The 18,434-nt window shown below is 58.7% G+C and overlaps 2 protein-coding genes across 2 annotated transcripts; one reads left to right on the plus strand and one right to left on the minus strand.

The window, feature by feature from the left end:
* Positions 1–3,890: 3,890 nt before the first annotated feature.
* VOLCADRAFT_98953 (uncharacterized protein) lies at positions 3,891–6,344 on the plus strand (the record flags this gene model as incomplete). Its single annotated transcript, XM_002957784.1, has 4 exons — positions 3,891–4,068; positions 4,545–5,074; positions 5,567–5,779; positions 6,048–6,344. The coding sequence occupies 4 exons, from the start codon at positions 3,891–3,893 to the stop codon at positions 6,342–6,344; spliced, it is 1,218 nt and encodes a 405-aa protein (XP_002957830.1).
* Positions 6,345–7,802: 1,458 nt separating this feature from the next.
* VOLCADRAFT_98954 (uncharacterized protein) lies at positions 7,803–14,155 on the minus strand (the record flags this gene model as incomplete). The annotated part of the gene is made up of 8 exons (XM_002957803.1): positions 7,803–7,826; positions 8,379–8,495; positions 10,357–10,379; positions 10,974–11,256; positions 11,482–11,967; positions 12,328–12,600; positions 12,966–13,666; positions 14,131–14,155. The coding sequence occupies 8 exons, from the start codon at positions 14,153–14,155 to the stop codon at positions 7,803–7,805; spliced, it is 1,932 nt and encodes a 643-aa protein (XP_002957849.1).
* Positions 14,156–18,434: the final 4,279 nt, after the last annotated feature.

Below are 18,434 nucleotides of genomic sequence, written 5' to 3' on the forward strand. Positions count from 1 at the left end.
ATCGCTTCCAGCGGCCACGTCATTGCTATGATACTGATGTGCGGGTGAGCAGCCACACAGCGGATGCTATTCACCATATTCACCACCACTCTAGGCAGCGAGCTAGCGGCGGACCTGGGGTGGAGTCGGCGGAAACGCACTGCCCACTGTGACCTGCAGCCCACCGCGACAAGAGAGCCCGCGACCTGCACGAGACCTGCAGTCGTAACGGAACGGCTGGTAGGGGTAAAGTTGGTAAGGGCTAAGGGGTGAATTGCGCGCCAGGTGGATTATCTGTGTGTAGCTACCTCCTCTACTCCACAGCGGACAGACAGTTGTGCAGGATTGACAGGTATGGCGACACGTGCAGCCGAGCGGGCGGGCGCGCACGAGCGTTGCCGGGCGTACTCCCCCCTTTCTCCCTTGGGAGTTTCAGCTGCTGCTGGTAGATGGTACTGGTATACTGACGTACTGGTGTACTGATGTGCGGCCCTTGGAACGAAGGCACCGCGCTTGGCTGGCTGGTTGTTGTCGGCTTTCAATGTGCTACCCAAGTAGTTATCGTTGCCATGTTTGCTGCGTTGATAACCTGCGGAATGTTTGCTGCTGTAAGCGTGCCAGCCAGCAGGCTGGGCGGCAGACAGGCAGCGCCACCCGCCAATGGCGTAGCACGCAAGGATCAAGACCAGGCGCTTTTGGAGGTTCCGACATCTCCAACCCTGCCATTCGGCATGTAAGGGGACCAGAGCCGGGTGGCCGGCCTGCGCAGAGAGGTGCACAGAGGCGGCCCTTCTGCAGTGTTGGGGAAGGCTAGGGGAGAGTGGCTCCAGAAACAAGCATCAGGCCCGCCGCGGGAATCAGCTTTTCTTTTCCACTACTGGAACGCCCAGCGCTGTGAGAACGGATGGGAGTGATCTGAAGCATGAAGCAATTCGGACAGTCAGGCTCTCGGGCCCCAGACCCATACTAGGAAGAGGGGATGCTTGTTAAGGCCAGTCTGGATCCGGCTGGAGGTCCTATGGGGGGGTATTCAGGATTTGTACTACGGTGCACTACGGTTTGTCAGCTCGCCCTGGTGTTGAGCTTTGAGCTCCGGCAGTCCCATGTGAATGCGAGTTTTTTGCGAGACGGTGAGGTTTTTTCTGCGTATGCCAAGGGCTACCTGCACCTGCCTTGACAGGCAGGCGCTTGGGCGTCTTTGTTTCTCTCCGGTCTGCGCAGTTGGTTGCCATCGGTTGAGGTTAGCGTTAGCGCCGTTTATAATCGCAGGCGGTGTGTTGTTGTGTGGCGTTTTGACTCGTGGTCGTGCGCGGTTTGCGGGACAGCTTTTGCAGCTAGCCTTCTCTTGGGGTGCTTGCAGCAGCAGGAGCACCAGCAGCGTAGACAACATCTGAACCGCCGACAAGGCGCTGTCGGCCGTTCAAGCCCGATGATGGGAACAGCTTTTGCTAGAACCTTGTAATGGCAAGGATGCCATCCAGGAAGCCCGCCTTTTTCCCTGGTCGGCTGGTTTCGTGGTGCTGGCTTGGAAACTAGGTTTGCTTCTTTCGTTGTCAGTTTGTATGTCAGGTAATGTGTAGGTTGTTATTTGTAAGGCGTCATTTGTGTTGATGGCAAGAGGTTTGTCGTGGTGGTTGCATAAGAAAAGGAAGGGCGTGGCGGTGAAGGGCGTGCAGATGTCATTTTGGCCGTAGTGTATTTGTAGCAAAAAGAAAAGCAGTACGCGGTGACATTGTTGCCGTAACGCGCGGGTGTCATGTATTTCAGAATCAGGAGGGTCGTAAGAGCGTGCCGCGCGCTTTGGGGTTTGTACAACTTTCCGGACACACTGACGGGGATGGGGCGAAATCCCGGTAGCTTGTTCTCGATGGGTGCCTGACTGCCAGTTTCGCTTTCCACTGCACAGGGTGGTCTTCAGGCATGATGTGGGTTTCGGGATCTGCCTGTGGCTCCGTGGGAAACACCGGGGGGACGAGCATCGGTGGGCTGTTAAGAGTTCTGCAACTGGATGTTGGCTTGGGTCGTTTGTGCCCCGTCGCCGGCCTCCCCGCTTATGCAGTCACCTCTGCTAAGGTGGCGTGCAGGTGGCCAGAACTGTATAAGAGGGGAGAGAGTAACTGTGCTCTCCTTGCCCGCTTGTACCTGTGTGGTTCTGCCCCCGCTTGTGTGCAGCACGTCGCCGGCGCTGCTGCTGGTGCCGTTCATAAGATGATGATGATGATGATCTTCTTGTCTCTGTGCGGTGGCACCGCAGGGTGCACTCCCTGCACCTGTTCTGTACTTTTGATAATATGCGGGCGACTGTGCCCCCCGTGCTGTTGCTTGCGTGCCGTCGTGACTTTGTCGGCGTCGTCCCTTGGGGCAGCGGTTGCTGATCTTAGTGCTGGCGGCTGAAGTCGCAGATGCGGTTGTTGTAACATGATGTGATGTGGATATGGTGTGATAGTTGCCGGCCGTGTGAAGAAGTTGTGAGCTGCACCATGACGCAGTCCTGGCCGAATTGTGCAGGAGCTCTCGGGACTCGAACAACGCGTTTCTTAACCTCTTACCCCCGTGGCTCCCGGTGGGGTTTCCAGGGCGGTTTAGGACAGCTTATGGGGAGTCCTGCGCGGCTGGCCGCGAGCCCCGGGGGCCGTGATCCTGGCTGCTGCGGCTCTGAGAGGATGTCGGGTGCAACGGAGGTACCTTGTGTATTTGGCTTTTGTGGACGCGTTGTTCGTAATGCTTTTGCCTGGCGGCTGTGGCAGAGCAGCGTGCCGTCTCTTGGAATGCGCAGCGGTCTTGTGAGCGGCGAAAGTATCACAAGTGTGGTGCGTGCTTCGTTGCGGGGCTTTCTTGTTATAATTGTAAATTAGCCCTGTACCGGCTCTAAGTAACGAATGGAAGTGATGCTGTTGTTTGAGCACGTATTGCATACAACCTCAGCACATCGCTGTGTTACAAGATTAGGAGATAAAGGCAAGGACTAATAAAGGCAAGAGCCTAGAGATTCCGTGCAATCTGCATGTGCACCAAGCTGATAGCTTTGTAGATCTGCTGTGGCAGGACCGAGGTCAGCAAAGAGGCAGGACATGGATGGCATGTTCTCGTGGCAAAGGGTTATGGTAGGTGATGGTTATCTATTGCTGAGGTGATAGCGAAGCACAGAAAGCGGGCCATCTTTAGGTGGCAGCAGCATGTTGAATGTAAGGCAATACGACCACACAGCGTAATAGCCTAAAGCTGGAGAGCCTAAAGCTGGGGAGCCTAAAGCTGGAAAGGTTACAGCTCGTTCCCTCTTAACTGTTACAAAGGGGATTACCCCAGTGAGTGCCACCGGAGTAACCTTTCCATTTAGCCCTCCAGCTCATCCCAATGCTGTGCCTATATGCTGTAATCAGTTGTAAGAGCATGGGGGAACTGCTTATTGGGGACCTGCTTCTGTACGCAAAACCTCGGTACGTATACCGCTACCTCTCGACTGCAATCACCACTATGAACGGGTACGCGTTTTATCGGAACCAAAAGGAATACACAAAATTTTCTACGTCAAGATTCATACGAGGTTTTTCATTTTTGCTTTGGTGTTGTACCGTTTAATACCGAGAGGTCTACCTCTAATGCAGCGGTAATGCATCAGGATATGCATAAATGCGCTCTCCAGCTAAGCCATTTTTCCATTTACTCAGATCTGTTTCACTCCAGCCACTTCACGGGATTGCGAACGTCGAGTCCTTGCCCGGACCTGGCAGAATACAAAAATTAGTACTTGGGTGAAAATGCAGGTCGCTGAAGTATTAATTGTCCAGAAAAAAATGTCTACATTATTTGCTTGGGCGCAATGATACATGGGTGCGGCAGCTGCAAGGGAGACGGATATGCTTGAGCTTGCAGATGCACAGTTTGTATCTCCTTATCCGCTGCTAGATGCTATGCATCGTCGTGTCGTGCTCGCGGAGCTGATTGGCGCACCTGCCCATGTATTGGGCTCAAGCATACGAGAACAGACTCTGTATCGGGTCAGGCATGCTCGTGAGAGACGACAACGCACAGAGACGTCTTACCGCCCGGCTCTGCGGGCTAGCGCGACGTCAGCACTTACGGTGCACGGTACGGCGCGTCTGTCTTTGTCGGTCACCTGCAAACAGGGTTATGCCAGCGACAGATGCAATCCCTGCGCCGCATCATCTAATGACAGCTTTCATGGCGAGGGTTTCAATGGAGACGACGGCTCTGCTCCAGCCACACACCCATCTATGGACACATTCCCTCCACTGGAGCCCGCTCTGCCTACTGACCATCACAATCAAGGTGGATTGAACCCTCTTAACCCACTTCTTTATCATTCTATAAACATTCGTTATCATTATACGGTTGGGCGCCAAAGCTCCGGAACGCGGCAGGCGCCCGTCGTGGTGACTTGCCTAGACATGGGCTGTGCCGCGATTGCTTGCCGCTTGCCGTTCCCCGACCCCACGCTGTGCAGCAAAACTGCACCACTGATGACACACAACTGAGCCGGTACCTCACCTCCCGCTGTGGGGCCTCCGTCGTCTTCCCGTCTATCCATCTTGTCCCCTCCCCAGGTGGAACCCTGAATACGTGCAACGGCCACATCGCAACCGCTGCCACAGCCACACCCACAGCCACAAGCCCTTCTGCTGCTGCAGTGCCTCCGCCGACTGACTTCCTTCTCCACGCAGCCAACGCAGGCCCCACACCACCTTCTGTAGCAACAGCAAACCGAGCAGTGGTCTGTTCATTGCCGCGCCCATATGACTCAGCGCCCATACGGCGCCGCGACCTCGCCCAGGTTGAGGGCGCCAGGGCGCTGGGACCTTCGGACGCAGTCACCGCTGCCACCAGCTTGCTGGCCTTGAGCATAGGCGGCCACCCCACTGGGGAATTCGCACGGAAGCTGTGCCAAAGCACGGAGTGCGCAGTGCTGGAGGGGGTTCAGGCAGCATCGGACATACCGGCCTATCGCATGGCCTCGCGCCTGAGGTGGCGTCGGCGCCAAGCCCTGGCCGGCGGAGCGGTGCTGGCACCGGTCCAGGCGTGCAGGGCAGGTGGAGACGGAAAGGTGACGACAGCGGGCTGCTTAGAGGCGCGCTTGGTGAGTGATGAGTGTTGGGTTTGGAGTCCCCAAACGGGGCGGTATGGGTTCGCAACGGCACCATTGTTCGCAGCCGGCGGGGGTTGCCGCGATGGTTGCATGCGATGGTTGTGGTGATGGGGGGTGGTGGATGGGGATTGACCTGACGAGGTGCCTCCCAGTAGGAGAGGGGGCTGCGGGCTCTTGAGGGATCGAGGGGGACAACAGAGGTGAAGAGGCCACGGAGGTTGGCACAGAGGGCAGCTTGAAGACAGCTTTGCTCTTTCAGACATACATACAGCCCCACAGGCGTTCCGCCATCGCACCGGTCCCGACCTCTCCCTCCCCACCAGCCACAGCAGCGGCATCACCGTTTGCTCATCACACAGATGTTTGCACAGACTGACACCGCAGTACTCCTACCGCCCACCCCCTCCGATCTGGATGCACCAGTCCCTCCACCAGAAGAGCTCCTGCCACTCCACCGCTCCCTCACGGACCCCTATGGAACAGCCCCTGCTGCCCAGAGACGAAGGAGAAGAAGAAGAGCTCATGGCCAGAAAGTCACAGCAGAAGCACAAGCAGCGGGAGGAGGAGGTGGAGGGGGAGATAGAAGAGAGCTGCGCCGATAGCCCCCCCGTAGTTTCGCTGCTGTCGGCGGCGGGGCGCCCGCCACTGCCGTACCCTGAGCTCACAGCGCTGTCGATCGCGAAGGCGGAGCTGCGTGTAAGTCCCGCGGCGGGTGTGTGTCCCCTAGCCTGTTGTTAGGTCGCCACATGGAGGTGGGCGCGTGGGAAAGAAGGGGAGAGGAGGGCAGTGGTGCGGTTGGGTTGGTATAGCACTACCAGTGTTGGTGGGAAGAAAGGGAGGAGCACAAAGGGTGGCGTTGCTGCGTTTCGTTGACTCCAGGTATGGGTATGCTGGAGGTGTATCTCCCGGCAACCGCCCCATTGCTGTCCCGTCCTCCCGTCCTCCCGGCAACCGCCGCCACCAGTCCCCAGAGCCGCTTCATCCACTCCCGCCCTCGAGCCACTGTACGGCCTCCACACGACGACTACGTTCCCCGGGGGCTTGTTGGGGGCGGTTGGCGAGTTGGAGGCCAGCTGGGGCTACTGCCGTGCCGGCAGCGGCGGCGGGGGGGGGACGCCCAGGCGCGCGCTGTCTCCCGGGCCATCTGGGCAACAACAACAACAACAGGGGCATCCGAGCGCTAGTGCTGCTTGTGGTGCTGGTGCTGGTGCTGGTGGTGCTGGTGGTGGCGGTGGTGGCAGTGACCCAGATGGCGCAATGATAGCAACGCACAGCGTGGACAACAACTACTACAACAACAATGGACGGACGGACGGACGAATGCACAGCCGCGCGCCCTGCCCTGCGCTGTGTTTCTGTCCGGTCAGGGGCCCCCGTTGCTCGTCCTTTCTCAGGACGAGCTGCCACATTGTAACACCCCGTCAACAACAACAGCAATAATAATGGCAACAGCCAGCCCGGTGACAGCAGGCTCGGTCAGTCGGTTGGTCGGTCGAGGGGAGTGTCGCCGCCATCCCGGTGTGCGGCAGTGCGGTGCTTCGTCAGGCCACGAAGACGGTTACGGCTACGGTGGCGCAGGCCCCGGGTTGTGGTGTGGGCGTTGGAGGAGCTGCAGCAGCTCACGAGACAGCGCGGGGTGCGCATGCGGGAGCAGCAGTCTGCACCACCCTGCCCTGGAGCGATACTCGCTCACGGGGTCACGGCGGTGGCTGCGGCGGCGGCGGCGGCGGGTAGGTGGGCTTAGGGGGCCCGCAGCGGGAAGGGACCTCCACTCCAGCGGGCGTCTGGACGGGGGTGCGTACTGCATTCGGCGTTACCCCGGCGGCGGGGTGAGGGGGTGACGCACGCAGCGGAGGAGAGGGGTTGATGGTGGAATGCGGAATTGCGGCGGCGACTGCAAGCGGTGTGGTACTGGGGATGGAAGTGTGCTACCGGCAGGCGCTGGCATGGGCGGCGTGTGCAACAATACAGCAAGAACGTACGGGCGAGCGAGTTTCCGGATGTGGTTATTTGCGTGTTGTCCTGTTGCTCCCTTGAGAAGGGGAGATGGGCAACAGAGGGGCCGAGAGGGCAGAGAGAGAGCGGCCTGTCGGAGGGGGTTCCCCGGCAGTGTATGTATGTATGTATGGGGGGTAGTGGGGGCTACTGGCTGGATAGTGCCGGGTAGTGCTGGCTGCACAGCTGAGTCGCTGTCTCCGCCCCGCGTGCCCGGGTGGTTTGGCATGAAGCCCAATTGAACCTTGGGGGCTACTGGCTGGATTTGCTTTGATTCATCCATTTGGGTGTTATTATGAGGAGGAGGGGGGGGGGAGGGGGGGAGGAAGTGGGGATAGCGGAGCGGAGGCCCGGGTGGTGTGTGGTCTTAGGGTTCATTGGTGCGGGTGCCGGTGCGTCACACCGGCTGGAGGTCCACACCCGCACATGACGGCCCCTTCCCCCCCCACACACCCTTTGTGAACTGTGCCGTGGTGGTGTGGACTTCGCATGTCACCCGCACTGTCAGCATGCACTGCCTGCATAATAAAACAAATAAGTAGCCTCCAAACCAATATTCTCCAGTTGCATTTAATAAAAAAGGTGGAGGGCCCCTTGCTTTGTGCGTTTTGTGGCGTGGGCTGCAGCCACCGACGGCTACCCCGCTGGGGCCATGTATGTGGTCGTGGTGGCTGGCGGGTCGGGCGGTCCTCGACCCCATCATCACTGCCGTAGCCCCATGTGGTCATGCGAAGTACCCCTGTACAGCCTGAGCTCACGGGGATGGGTGGTTTTGAGGTGGTGCCCGAGTTAAACCGTGATGAGGAACCTCATTGAGGCATGTGGGGCAAAGCGACACTGTCTTTGTCATCATGATGGGATTCAACGGCCCCCCGGGGGAGGTCGGACTCCCCCTCCCCCTTCCCCGCAGGGGCCGTAATAAAATAGGAATGTAGAGGGCGGGAGGGGGTGCAGTTGCCCTGGGGGTGATGCTGGCTCTGCCAAGTTGGCAAGTAGTCATTAGGTAGGCAGAGAAGAACCGCGTGGTTGAAAGCGCTGTGATAAATGACCGGCAGGCGTACTGCAACGTACGACAGTGGCGAGAGGATCTAATATTCATTAATTTGCGAACTACCGATGCGCTGGATTAGCTGTATGTATGTTCATACGTGTCGTTGCATATGTATGCATGTATGCCGGCCCAGCCCGGTGTGAACATTATTACCGAAAAACAAAACCCAACGAACTACCTTACTCGCTTGTGAAGGCCGTATGTACGGAACGTCCTGGTAACCCCGTGACAGTTGGATGTGTGTCGTACCTTGAGGTTGGTGTTGTCTTCCACCTGACGGCCTACCAGAGGTGCAGCGCTGTCGGGGGGCCGTACACAGCAGGCGCCCCGCCCCGCCCCGTGACGACGCATGTGTCCACACTGCACCTGGGGGGCAGCGGCGGCGGCGGCGTGCCGGGCCATGGCGGTCTGTGTCGCAACCCCTTCAGCCGTGAAGTTGAAGAGATTTATATATCGGGGGCGGGGTGGCCTCGTTGGATTTCCCTTTGTTTGTTATCGCTTTGTTGGTGTTCGTTCGTTCCTGGCTCCTTCCTGCGTGCATGCGTCGCCGTACATGTTGACATTTCGCAGCACCGATAACCCCCCCTGTTGACTTGGCTGTTGTGACGGGTATCAGCACCACCGGGGGTACCGGAGGCCTTCCGGAGTTGTGTGTGTGTATGTATGTATGTGTGTGTGACTGTGTGTGTGACTGTGTATATTGATAAAACCGGGATACGCGACGAAGGAAAGGTGACGCAATATTTGCGAAGACAAGTCCCCCATCAATGTGCGTGTGTTGGATGTGTACTACAGTTGTGCTCGTTATCGACACAGAGGAGGCACAGTACGGCACAGTACGGCACAGCACCGCACCGTGCAGCCGGTGGGTGCTGCATCATCATGGGAGGGTAGGGGAAGCAAAGCCACCAGCGCAGCAAAGCGTCGTACAGGCAAGACCGTATCGCTTCCCTAACCCCCGCTTCCGCACAGCATCCCCTTCCACCAGGTATGCAGTACGAGGTTATAGCTTCGTCCGTTGCCACTATCTTCCCACTATCTTCCCACTATGTCTTGAGACTGGCCACCTCATCCTTCTCACCCATCTGCCGACTTCTGCCAATTCAGTGTGTTTTCCAGGATTCAGCACCCGCCACCACCACCAGCATGCATCCAGTGGAATAATCTGCTCCCGGATCAACGGCGGCGTCAACTTTCCACTCCGGGTCGGTTCGCAGCACGTCCGTCACTATAGCCGGGGGCCCTTGATCACCTTCATCCGCCCTATTTATACATGTTGTATGTTGTTACAGGGTGGTATAGCTTCACCAGCGGCCCCCTTTCCCGAAGCGGTTCCCTGCTCTCCCCTGCGAGAGGGGCACCCTAATCCGTTCACCCCATCCGATTTCAGAATCAGCAACTCACCACCAGCATCCAACCAAATCTAGCGGATCAACGGCGCCTCAACCCTCAAGTTCCTGGTCAGCAAAATGCCTGACCCCATACATTTCTCTATATATGTATGTATGTATGCACATATGTGAAAGTATAAACGAGACGGACTAACAGTATTCCTGTCTGCATGGGTGCATTTTTAATGATGTGCATTTATTTGCTCTCCTGGAGTGCCTGCCGTACACAACCCTCTGTGCGTATCCTACACGTCACTGTGCTTTGGCCTTCACCGCCGGTGCCGCGCACCCCCCGCGGTCTCTACAGGCCCCCTCACACAGGCCCTCACACAGGCCCTGATGCAGATACAGCTATGTGCGCTCAAACGATGTCGTAAAGATGAACCAACACACCAAAGCGTAAAAGTCCGAAGAAAAGTTGGGAAAACCCAACCGCCCATGGCATTAGGAACGCAAAGTGAGGCAAAACACTTTGCACCACACTTGTCCGTTACACTCCCCATGTTATGTTATGTGATGGGCGCCGGATACACAACCAAGCTCTGAGTCTGCCCCACTGCGGCACTCACAGCAATTGGCTACAGCTACAATCAACAATCGTGCCGCCCCTTGTGGTGGGCCCCTGCTGGCTCGCTTGAGCCCTAGCACTGCACTGCACCCCCCCCACACACGGCACAATCACGGCCAGCTAGGCAGCAACGCAAGGTTACTACTACTAAGGCCGCCTCCGATCAATAGGATACAGCCGTTATTATAACCCACACAGAGCAACCACCCTCACAAACCCTAGGCGAGCGCCACAGCGCCCTCCCTCCCTCCCTCCCTCCCTCCCTCACCCTCAAGAAGGGAAGACAAAGATCTAAAGAGGGCAGAGGAGGGGAGTGGTGGGAGGGGAGGGAGGGGGACAACAGCCCCTCCGTGCCCTCACGATCATCCCCCCTAGTCGGGGTAGGTCACTCCATCCATGGCCAGGGAGGCCAAGAACGACTATACGGCTGCCGTAGTCTCATCACCATCCCCATGATGGCGATGATGATGATAGCAATGGCGATGGTAATGTGACGTACATACAGCTCTTCCTAATATAGCAATAACTGCAACACGACAACAACAAAAGCACTGAGCACATGACGGAGGAGGACGTCGAGGAGGAGGAGGAGGAGGAGCGACCTACGGCCACCTACGGCCGCACACACGCAAAACACATGGGACGATGGACGCCAAATCCCTTCGCGGCCCCCTTCCTTGCCTCCCAACCCCCCTATCCGTCCCGAGGTGATAATAAAGATAAGCAAGACGGACCCGGCCTCCGCCACCTCCCTTCAGGCCGCTTCAGACAGCAGCGCCACCACCAGACACCCGCCGGTATCACTCTCATCCCACAACCACCCAAGTCCGGATCAGTACTGCCAGCCGGGACCCGAATGCTGTACTGTATTGCTACTAACACCACCTTGGTGCTCAGCCCCGCTCAAGCCGCCTCGGTCGCCGCCTCTGCTGCCGCTGTCCGACCCCGCAGTAGCCACCACCTGTGATAACAACCCGGCCGCAGCATGCGCCTCCGCCGCCACCTCAGCCTCCAGGGCGGCTTCCGCCGCAGCTGCTGCAGCTTCCGCCGCTTCTGCTTCCGCCTCCGCGGCTTCCGCCTCCGCCAGCTCCTGCGCCTCCGCTGCGGCTCTTGCGGCGTCCATTTCCGCCGCTGCGTGAACGGCTGCGGCCGCACCCCACAAGCCGATCTGCAAACACACAAGTGTCAGACAGACATACGTGTCAGACATACATCCGCTCTTGAGTGGCGACTGAGGAACGCCTTTCGAAACGGACAAACATCCCCCCTGGGGCCGGCCCCTCCCTTGCCCTCCTGTTTAGGACATGTCCGTTGGTAGCTGGTCGGTTAGCTGGTCGATTCACAGCGCCTCGTCGCCTCCCGCGCGGCGGTCCAAGCCACATCACAAACTCACCAACGAGTTGGTCTTCAGCCCGGTGCTCGAACTGCCGAACGAGTGCACGGGCGGGAGTTTCGGCAGCGGTGGCGGCGGTGATGGGCCGTACAGCTCCTCGCCGCCTCCCGCCGCCGCCGCCGTCATCTCGCCGCTGCTGCTGCCGGTCATCGGACTCAGGGTGGCGGGGGTCAGGCGCGGAAGCGCTTCCGCAGCCTCGGTGGCCTCCATCCGTACAACCTCTGCGAGCTCAGCTGCAGCGGCAGCGGACGCCGCCGCGTCGTACTCCGCCGCCGGGCTGCATTCGTGGGCGGTGCTTGGGCAGGTGCCGGGCCGAGAGCGTGCCCCTAGCGGCGGCAGCGATCCGTCCCCAGTCGCGCCGCCGCTGCAGCCGCCGCCAGGCGACGCGGACCCCAGGGGTGTCGTGGCGGCGACCTCGGGGCTGTGGCGGCTGTCCTGCGCCGCCGCCATCCCTCCGCCGCCGCGGCGTGTGGATACTGCCCCACCCTGCAGCGGCACACGCCGGACCCCGCGCGCTCTGTGTTCAAGCGGTGCTGTTACGCCCTGTCCGGCCCCTCCCGGTACACGACTCGACCGACACCAGCACCCCGGGGGCCCCACGCCGGGGGACTGCCTCCCTGGCCCCTGCCTCCCTGGCCCCTGCCTCCCTGGCCCCTGGTAGGCTCCGCTCCTTTTCCCCCAACCCCCCAGTCCCCCACCGTAACGAATCTCATCTCCTCCTACCAACCAACTAACCTCTCCTACCTCATCAGCCACGAACCCACTTCCAGCACTCCCCTAGCACTCACGTTGGTATCCAATCCATCCACCTCACGATATCCATCCGGATCAATCATGGAGACCCACCTGCAGCTTGTGGCCTCTGTTACCGCCGCCGCCGCCACCGCCGCCATCCGCCGTTGGATCGGGTGTGAAGTTGGTGGCCCCTCGCTTGACGAAGCTCTTCTTGTAGAGGTCCCGTCGGCTCTTTGGCCCGCCGAGGCCGTTCGTCGTCAGCTGCTGCTGCTGCTGCATGGTGGTGGTGGTGGTGGTGGTGGTGCGCGGATGCGGCAAAGAGAAGTTTGGGTTGGCCTGCCGCGCCAGGTACAGCACCCGCTCCCGAGGGCACATCTCACTGGCCTGCGGGTCCAGGGAGGGAAGGACGCGGCACAAAGGGAAGGTTCGGAGGCGCACGTCAACAAGGTAGTAGAGGAAAGGAAGAGACAATATGGCCATATAGAAGAAGTCGTGGAGGGGGAGGTCTATACCATATATGTATATGTATTACACCTAAAAATACGTAGTATGTAATTATAATGTGTATATTATGTAATAATTACATAAATTATATATTTACATTTATTTGATGCATGGTGGTCTAGCCAGCTAGGTCTAGCCAGTGGCGGTCATTATCATCATGATCATCATCATCATCATCGTGGAGACACCCCCCCCGGTGGTCTGCGGACCCCCTCAGCACCCCCCTCAGGACCCCACCCACCCACCTGCAGCGCCACCCGGTGCACCTCGGACACGGCGTCGTCGATGCGCAGGTCTGCCGCTTGCAGGTCGGGTCGGCAGCTCCCCCCCGCCGCCGGCTGGGGCTGACCCTGACCCTGGGGCGGACTTCGACTGACCCTAGGGCCCCCCAGCGCCTCCATCGGCCCCACCCCGCCCCACCCTACGCCACCACCCCAGGGTGGGGAATTGCTGTGACTGCTCTGCTTGGCGGTGTGGTGGTGGTGGTGGCCGCTAGGGCCGGCTGCTTGGGCAGTACCGGCTCGTATGCCAGCAACAGGGCTGATGGCGCCACCCCCCCGCCCGGTCCCCGCAGCCCCGCTGCCCGCTGCCCCACTGTCCCCAGCGTCGCAGCAGGAAAGCGGAAGCCCATGTGCGACGGCGACGTCGAGTGGTAGCGGACTTAGCACCGCCGGATTGAGCAAGCGGTCCAGCTTTTGGACGAGAGTCGCGGGCTGCGCCGGGCCGGAGCGTTTGTTGGCGTCCGGGGAAAGTTTGAGTGTGCCATTTGGGTTTCGGCCGTACAGGTCTATAAAGAGCTTGGGCAGGTGGGCCTGGGCGAGGCGGGCTTCGGTCTCGAGCAACTCGGGATCCGGAACTGGAACCGTAAGGCCCTTTGAGAGGAGCTTGGCTTGCACCTTGCCGACCTCCACCTCCAGTTTGCGTTCTAGCCAGCGCTTGTGGAGTCCTGGGCGTGTAGCGGGGGCAGAGATAGAGTTGTTAGTGTGTCAAGGACGGAGGGTGGGATGGTGGGTCGGTGCTTATGTGGCTTGGGTATGGGGTGGCTGAAGAGGAAGCTTACTGATGTACATATGTAGATAAATCCTTGGATAGTGGATTAATTAATCCTTGGACAGTGGGAAGCGTTCGGAGCCCCGGTTATGACGATGTGGTAGGTGGGGGATCCGTCAAGGTATGGCGGACGGAAAACGTGCGCGCACATAGCTTGCTTAACCCCTGTTCTCCAACCGAAATGTGGGTCATATGGTGTGTGGTTAAGACTGTGGATCACATACGAGAAACATAAAAGGTTGACAATGGCTAACCCACAAACCATCGCCGAAAGCTCTAAATGCCCAACACCTCGGGCCTTGGCCATTATTCCGGATGTATTCAACTGAATGTAGAAGCCATCCTAGCGCAGTCTCTTACCTGCATGCTCACCACCCGCTGTCATGTTGTCACGGCGATAAACTTAGAACCTCCAATTGCGCTGGCAGTCCACATCTGATAATTTCAACTAATCACACACTACGTCTCATTGGAGACGCTTTCAGCCAAGGTATCCGCTTGCTAGTTGTCCAAGACGTTGGAGGCCGTCGCCGAAAACAACGGTTGATAGCATTTCTTACAATGAGCTACACATATTATAGCACAATGTATCTGCATAACGTTTCTGCATCAGTACCAAATGGCGTCCTGTCTTTCACCGTAAAATTTGCTATTGTGCACTCTCAGTGTAGAAGACCTTGCTCAAGCGGTAATTTACGTAACGATACATATAAGGAAAGAACCAGAAGGGGCTGCGAAATGGTTGAGCGGCAAGCAGGCATTGCTCCAGAACCAATCGTTGCTCAATGTCGACTGGATAGTCTCTGAGCGCGTTATAATGCAGTTACTCAAAATAAACCTGTTGAATGTGTGTTCTCACCGCTTGCATGCTACGACGCAGCGCCTTGCGTTGTTTTTCGTGTAGGAATAACCGAGGTGAACAGCTCATCTTTCGTGCCTTTCATGCTGCTAGGTCGCTTAAGAATTTGAAAACGCTTACTTAAACTGCAATACAGCTATAACAATATGGATTTTTCCACGCAGAGGCGCCAGGGCAAGTGATACATTTGGCGAGCAAAAGTGGCGGTTTCCAGGGCCCGAAGCCGCAGCGTCTTTGTCATGTAAAAGGATGCTTGTGCCAAAGAGTCTGCAGCAGCTAGTGGCTGGCTTTAACAGCGGACAATGCAAAAGGCGCTTTATCACTCTTTTCTCGTTCTGCTTGGATTTCTTTCTGTCGCGCCCTGTACTTCAGCGCAAGATCTTACATTCCGAGTTGGAGCGACAATCGGCCGCGATGGTAAGCTCGTCCTTATTCGGTCAAGGCATACCATGGACTTGTCGCCATCATCTCCTCCAGGAAAGTCCTTGGACATGTGGTCAGCAGCTTAAAATCATGTTGATCATCTCCACCTGACGACCAGAGTCGCTCTTTTCACCTCGGTTACTATGCTTAACCGGGTTGAAACCACGACAAAGCCGTTGAAAGATGGATGTCTGTGCTTTCTTGCTCTTAAAATTCCCTCCCGCAATGCCATGTTCAGGTTTTTGCGGGCCGTTATACGACGAAATCGCCCGAGGCTATGAGTTCTTCTTCGATTGGCTGGCCCAACAACCCCCAGCCGTGGTCACGGATGCCTCTGGGAAGCCATACGAGCTGCGCATGCAGCTTCGGCTGATATCCCATAATTGCACCGAGGAAGGCAGGGCGGCCGCCATGACCTCCCTCATCCACGGCATTGCCGCTGACCCCACAACCGGCGCCCCAGCTGAGCCGCCCGTGCACCTGGTGCTGGGCGGCAACGGGGACAATGCGCTGGAAGATGCTCTTCAGGCAGACGCCGCGTCGCGCCTCCTCCTTCACTGCTGTACGGCACGTGACACAGTGTTTCACCGGGGCCTACGGCACGTGTACGGTCTGCTCACCCCTGCGAGTTTATACACCGGCACAGTGCTGCGCACGATGGCGCTGCGGGGCCTTCAGCGAGTGGCGGTCGTGTATACGCGGGAGTCCCCGCTTCACGTGCAGCTGTGCGAGGGGGCGCTGGCACAGCTGCGGCCGCTGGGGGAGCTGCGGCCCGGCTTTAGCGGAGTGCTGGCTGTGAACTACTCTGCGGCCGAGGCGGAGTCGCCGGGGTTCTGGCCCGCGATAAGTCAGTCCGGTCCCGCCCTGGGGGAGAGGAGGGGAGGGGAGGGGGGCGAAAGGATGTCGGTACCCGGATGTGTGGAATTGCACTTGGGTGGGCAACTGGGGGGGGGGGGTAGCTGCCATAAGGGGGAGGGGGCTAGGAAGGCAAAAGTCGTGGAGGGGGGGGGGGCCGGCCACAAATCTGACCAGCCAATCGGGCAGTGGCGGTTCAGGGCTACGTTCGTAAATGGTTTCCCTCCCTTGGAAAGAAGGTGCGCTTCCGCCTCCTCCTGATAGATAGATAGATAGATAGATAGATAGAGCTGGGCAAGATGGAGAGCTGGGCTTAGAGGGCCGCTTGGTGGAGGGCCCTCTTGGCTTTTGCGGGCATATCGGCCACATGATCTGTTCAGCCGGCTAATCCGCCCGACACGGGATGAGCTCTAAGCGGGCCGTGGAGGGGCTCCCAACTAACAACCCAGGGGCAACTGGGGGGCAATACTCCGAAATGCAATCCCATGTCGCCTCACGGGCCCCTCTCGTCCACTTGGGGGGGGTGCCGGCGGTAACGGGAGGGGACCAGATCCAGGAGGCGGGTCGGCTCTCCTCTCCACCAGGGGACCGCAGAAAGGGCCACTCACTGCAATGCTGTTTCCACACGTTCGTGTGTGGTTCACTTGGGTTCAGTTCAGTTGGGCACTTGTCATTCAGCCCATTTACTTTCGGGGACATCCCCCTCCCCCACATCCCCTACCCTACCCTACCCTACCCTACCCTACCCTACCCGACTACTTGAGCGATGTCTCCGTAGCGACAGTGATAGTAATGTGAGTCGCAGTGGTGAGCAGCTTGCACACCTAACCGGTGTGTTGGCGCTAAACGGTGCAGTGAGAAACTGCACACACACACACACACACACACACACACACACGCGCGCGCGGGGCGTATTTCCCGGGCCCCCCAAATTCAGTCTCACCTTACCGCCGCCGCCACCGTCGTCGCATACCACTTGTTCGGTTCCTCCCACCGTCTCTGCTCCAAGTGAACCTCTTCTCATAGCTCTCAACCCCACGCCCCATACACGTCGTGCTGCACATCACATCACATCACCAGGCGCCCGAGTGGCGGCCGAGGACGCGGACGTGCTCATCGCCTGTGACGGCATGGACCGCACCGGACTGCTCGTCCATCAGCTCCGAAGCCTGGGCCACCGGCTGTCGGCCCTCTGGTTGGCCTCCTCCGGCGACGTCGCCGACTTTCTGCACTTCCTAGATGGTCACGGAGAGTACGCACTGACCACCGTACAATGGATGCCCAACCTGCCATACGCGGATCCGGATTTCGGTACGGCTGCGCAGTACGCCGCCGCCTTCACCGCCGCGACAGGCCAGAAGCCTTCCCACTATAGTGCCGCCGCCACCGCCGGCGGCTACGTGCTGCTGACGGCGTTGCGGCATGCCGTGTCCATGTGCAGCTTGGGAAATGTGACTGGCGGCGCCGGAGGGACGGAGGGAGATGCCGCGGATGCGTTTATGTGGAATGAGGGCGCGCTTTCGTGCGTGGACAACCAGCACAGCGCGCTGGATATCACAGGGCGCTCCGGAACCGCGATTCTGAGCTATGTGCTCAACACTCTGAACATGGATACGTTCTTTGGCCCCGTGGGCTTCAACGGCTACCGTCAGAACATCTACCACCCCGTCATAGTCACTCAGGTGGGGAGGAAGGGAGGGAGATGTGGGGGAACGCGCAGGTGGTCTGTATGTATGTATGCCGGGGGGGGGTATATAATGGGCGCTGAGGTAATGCAATGTCATGTAATCTCGGAAGTAAGATAAGGGAACATCACTTCCACAAAAGAAACATACATCGCCAAAGCGGAGCGGTGCCAAAACGAACGAACGAACGAACGAACGAAAGGAGTTACACAGCCCTCCGCCGAACAACAACAACACGGCGTGGAATTCTGCTACCGGTCTACCTACCTACTCGTGACACGTAGAGACGTGGCTGCTCCCTCCCTGCCTCCTCCCCGGCCCCCGCCGCGCACACGCACACACACACCCACTCCCAGGTGTTGGAGGGAGACCTGATGGCCGTGTTGCCGCTGGATGTGGCGGATAAGGCCCTGGTGATGCCCATTCCACCGAATGGCGAAGTGCCGCAAGAGCGCAAGTCCTGGGTCCAGTCTCCCACCGGCATCACTATCCTCACGCTGCTGCTGAGCCTTGGAGCGGTTTGTGGGACGCTGGCCCTGCTCATGTGCCGGGGTCGTATGGCCCTACACTTGCATTCGGCACATTCGGTGGAGCTGCAAGTGGAGGACATCACGGTGCGTGTGGATTGGGTGGGTGGGTGTGGGGGGGGTGGGGGTTTGGGTGGGTGTGTAGGGGGTCGGAGTAGTGGATCTTACTCGGATTGCTCAGAGCGGCCCTCAGAGCAGAGGTGGTCGGCGGGGCCTTTGTTTGATGTGATCCCCCTACTATGATGTGATGTGACTGACCACCGTATTGACCTTTGGACAATATTTGACAGTGGCATCTAATTACTTGCGGCCCCT

Source organism: Volvox carteri, assembly GCF_000143455.1.
Source record: "Volvox carteri f. nagariensis unplaced genomic scaffold VOLCAscaffold_80, whole genome shotgun sequence".
In the NCBI taxonomy this organism is placed as follows: Eukaryota; Viridiplantae; Chlorophyta; class Chlorophyceae; order Chlamydomonadales; family Volvocaceae; genus Volvox; species Volvox carteri.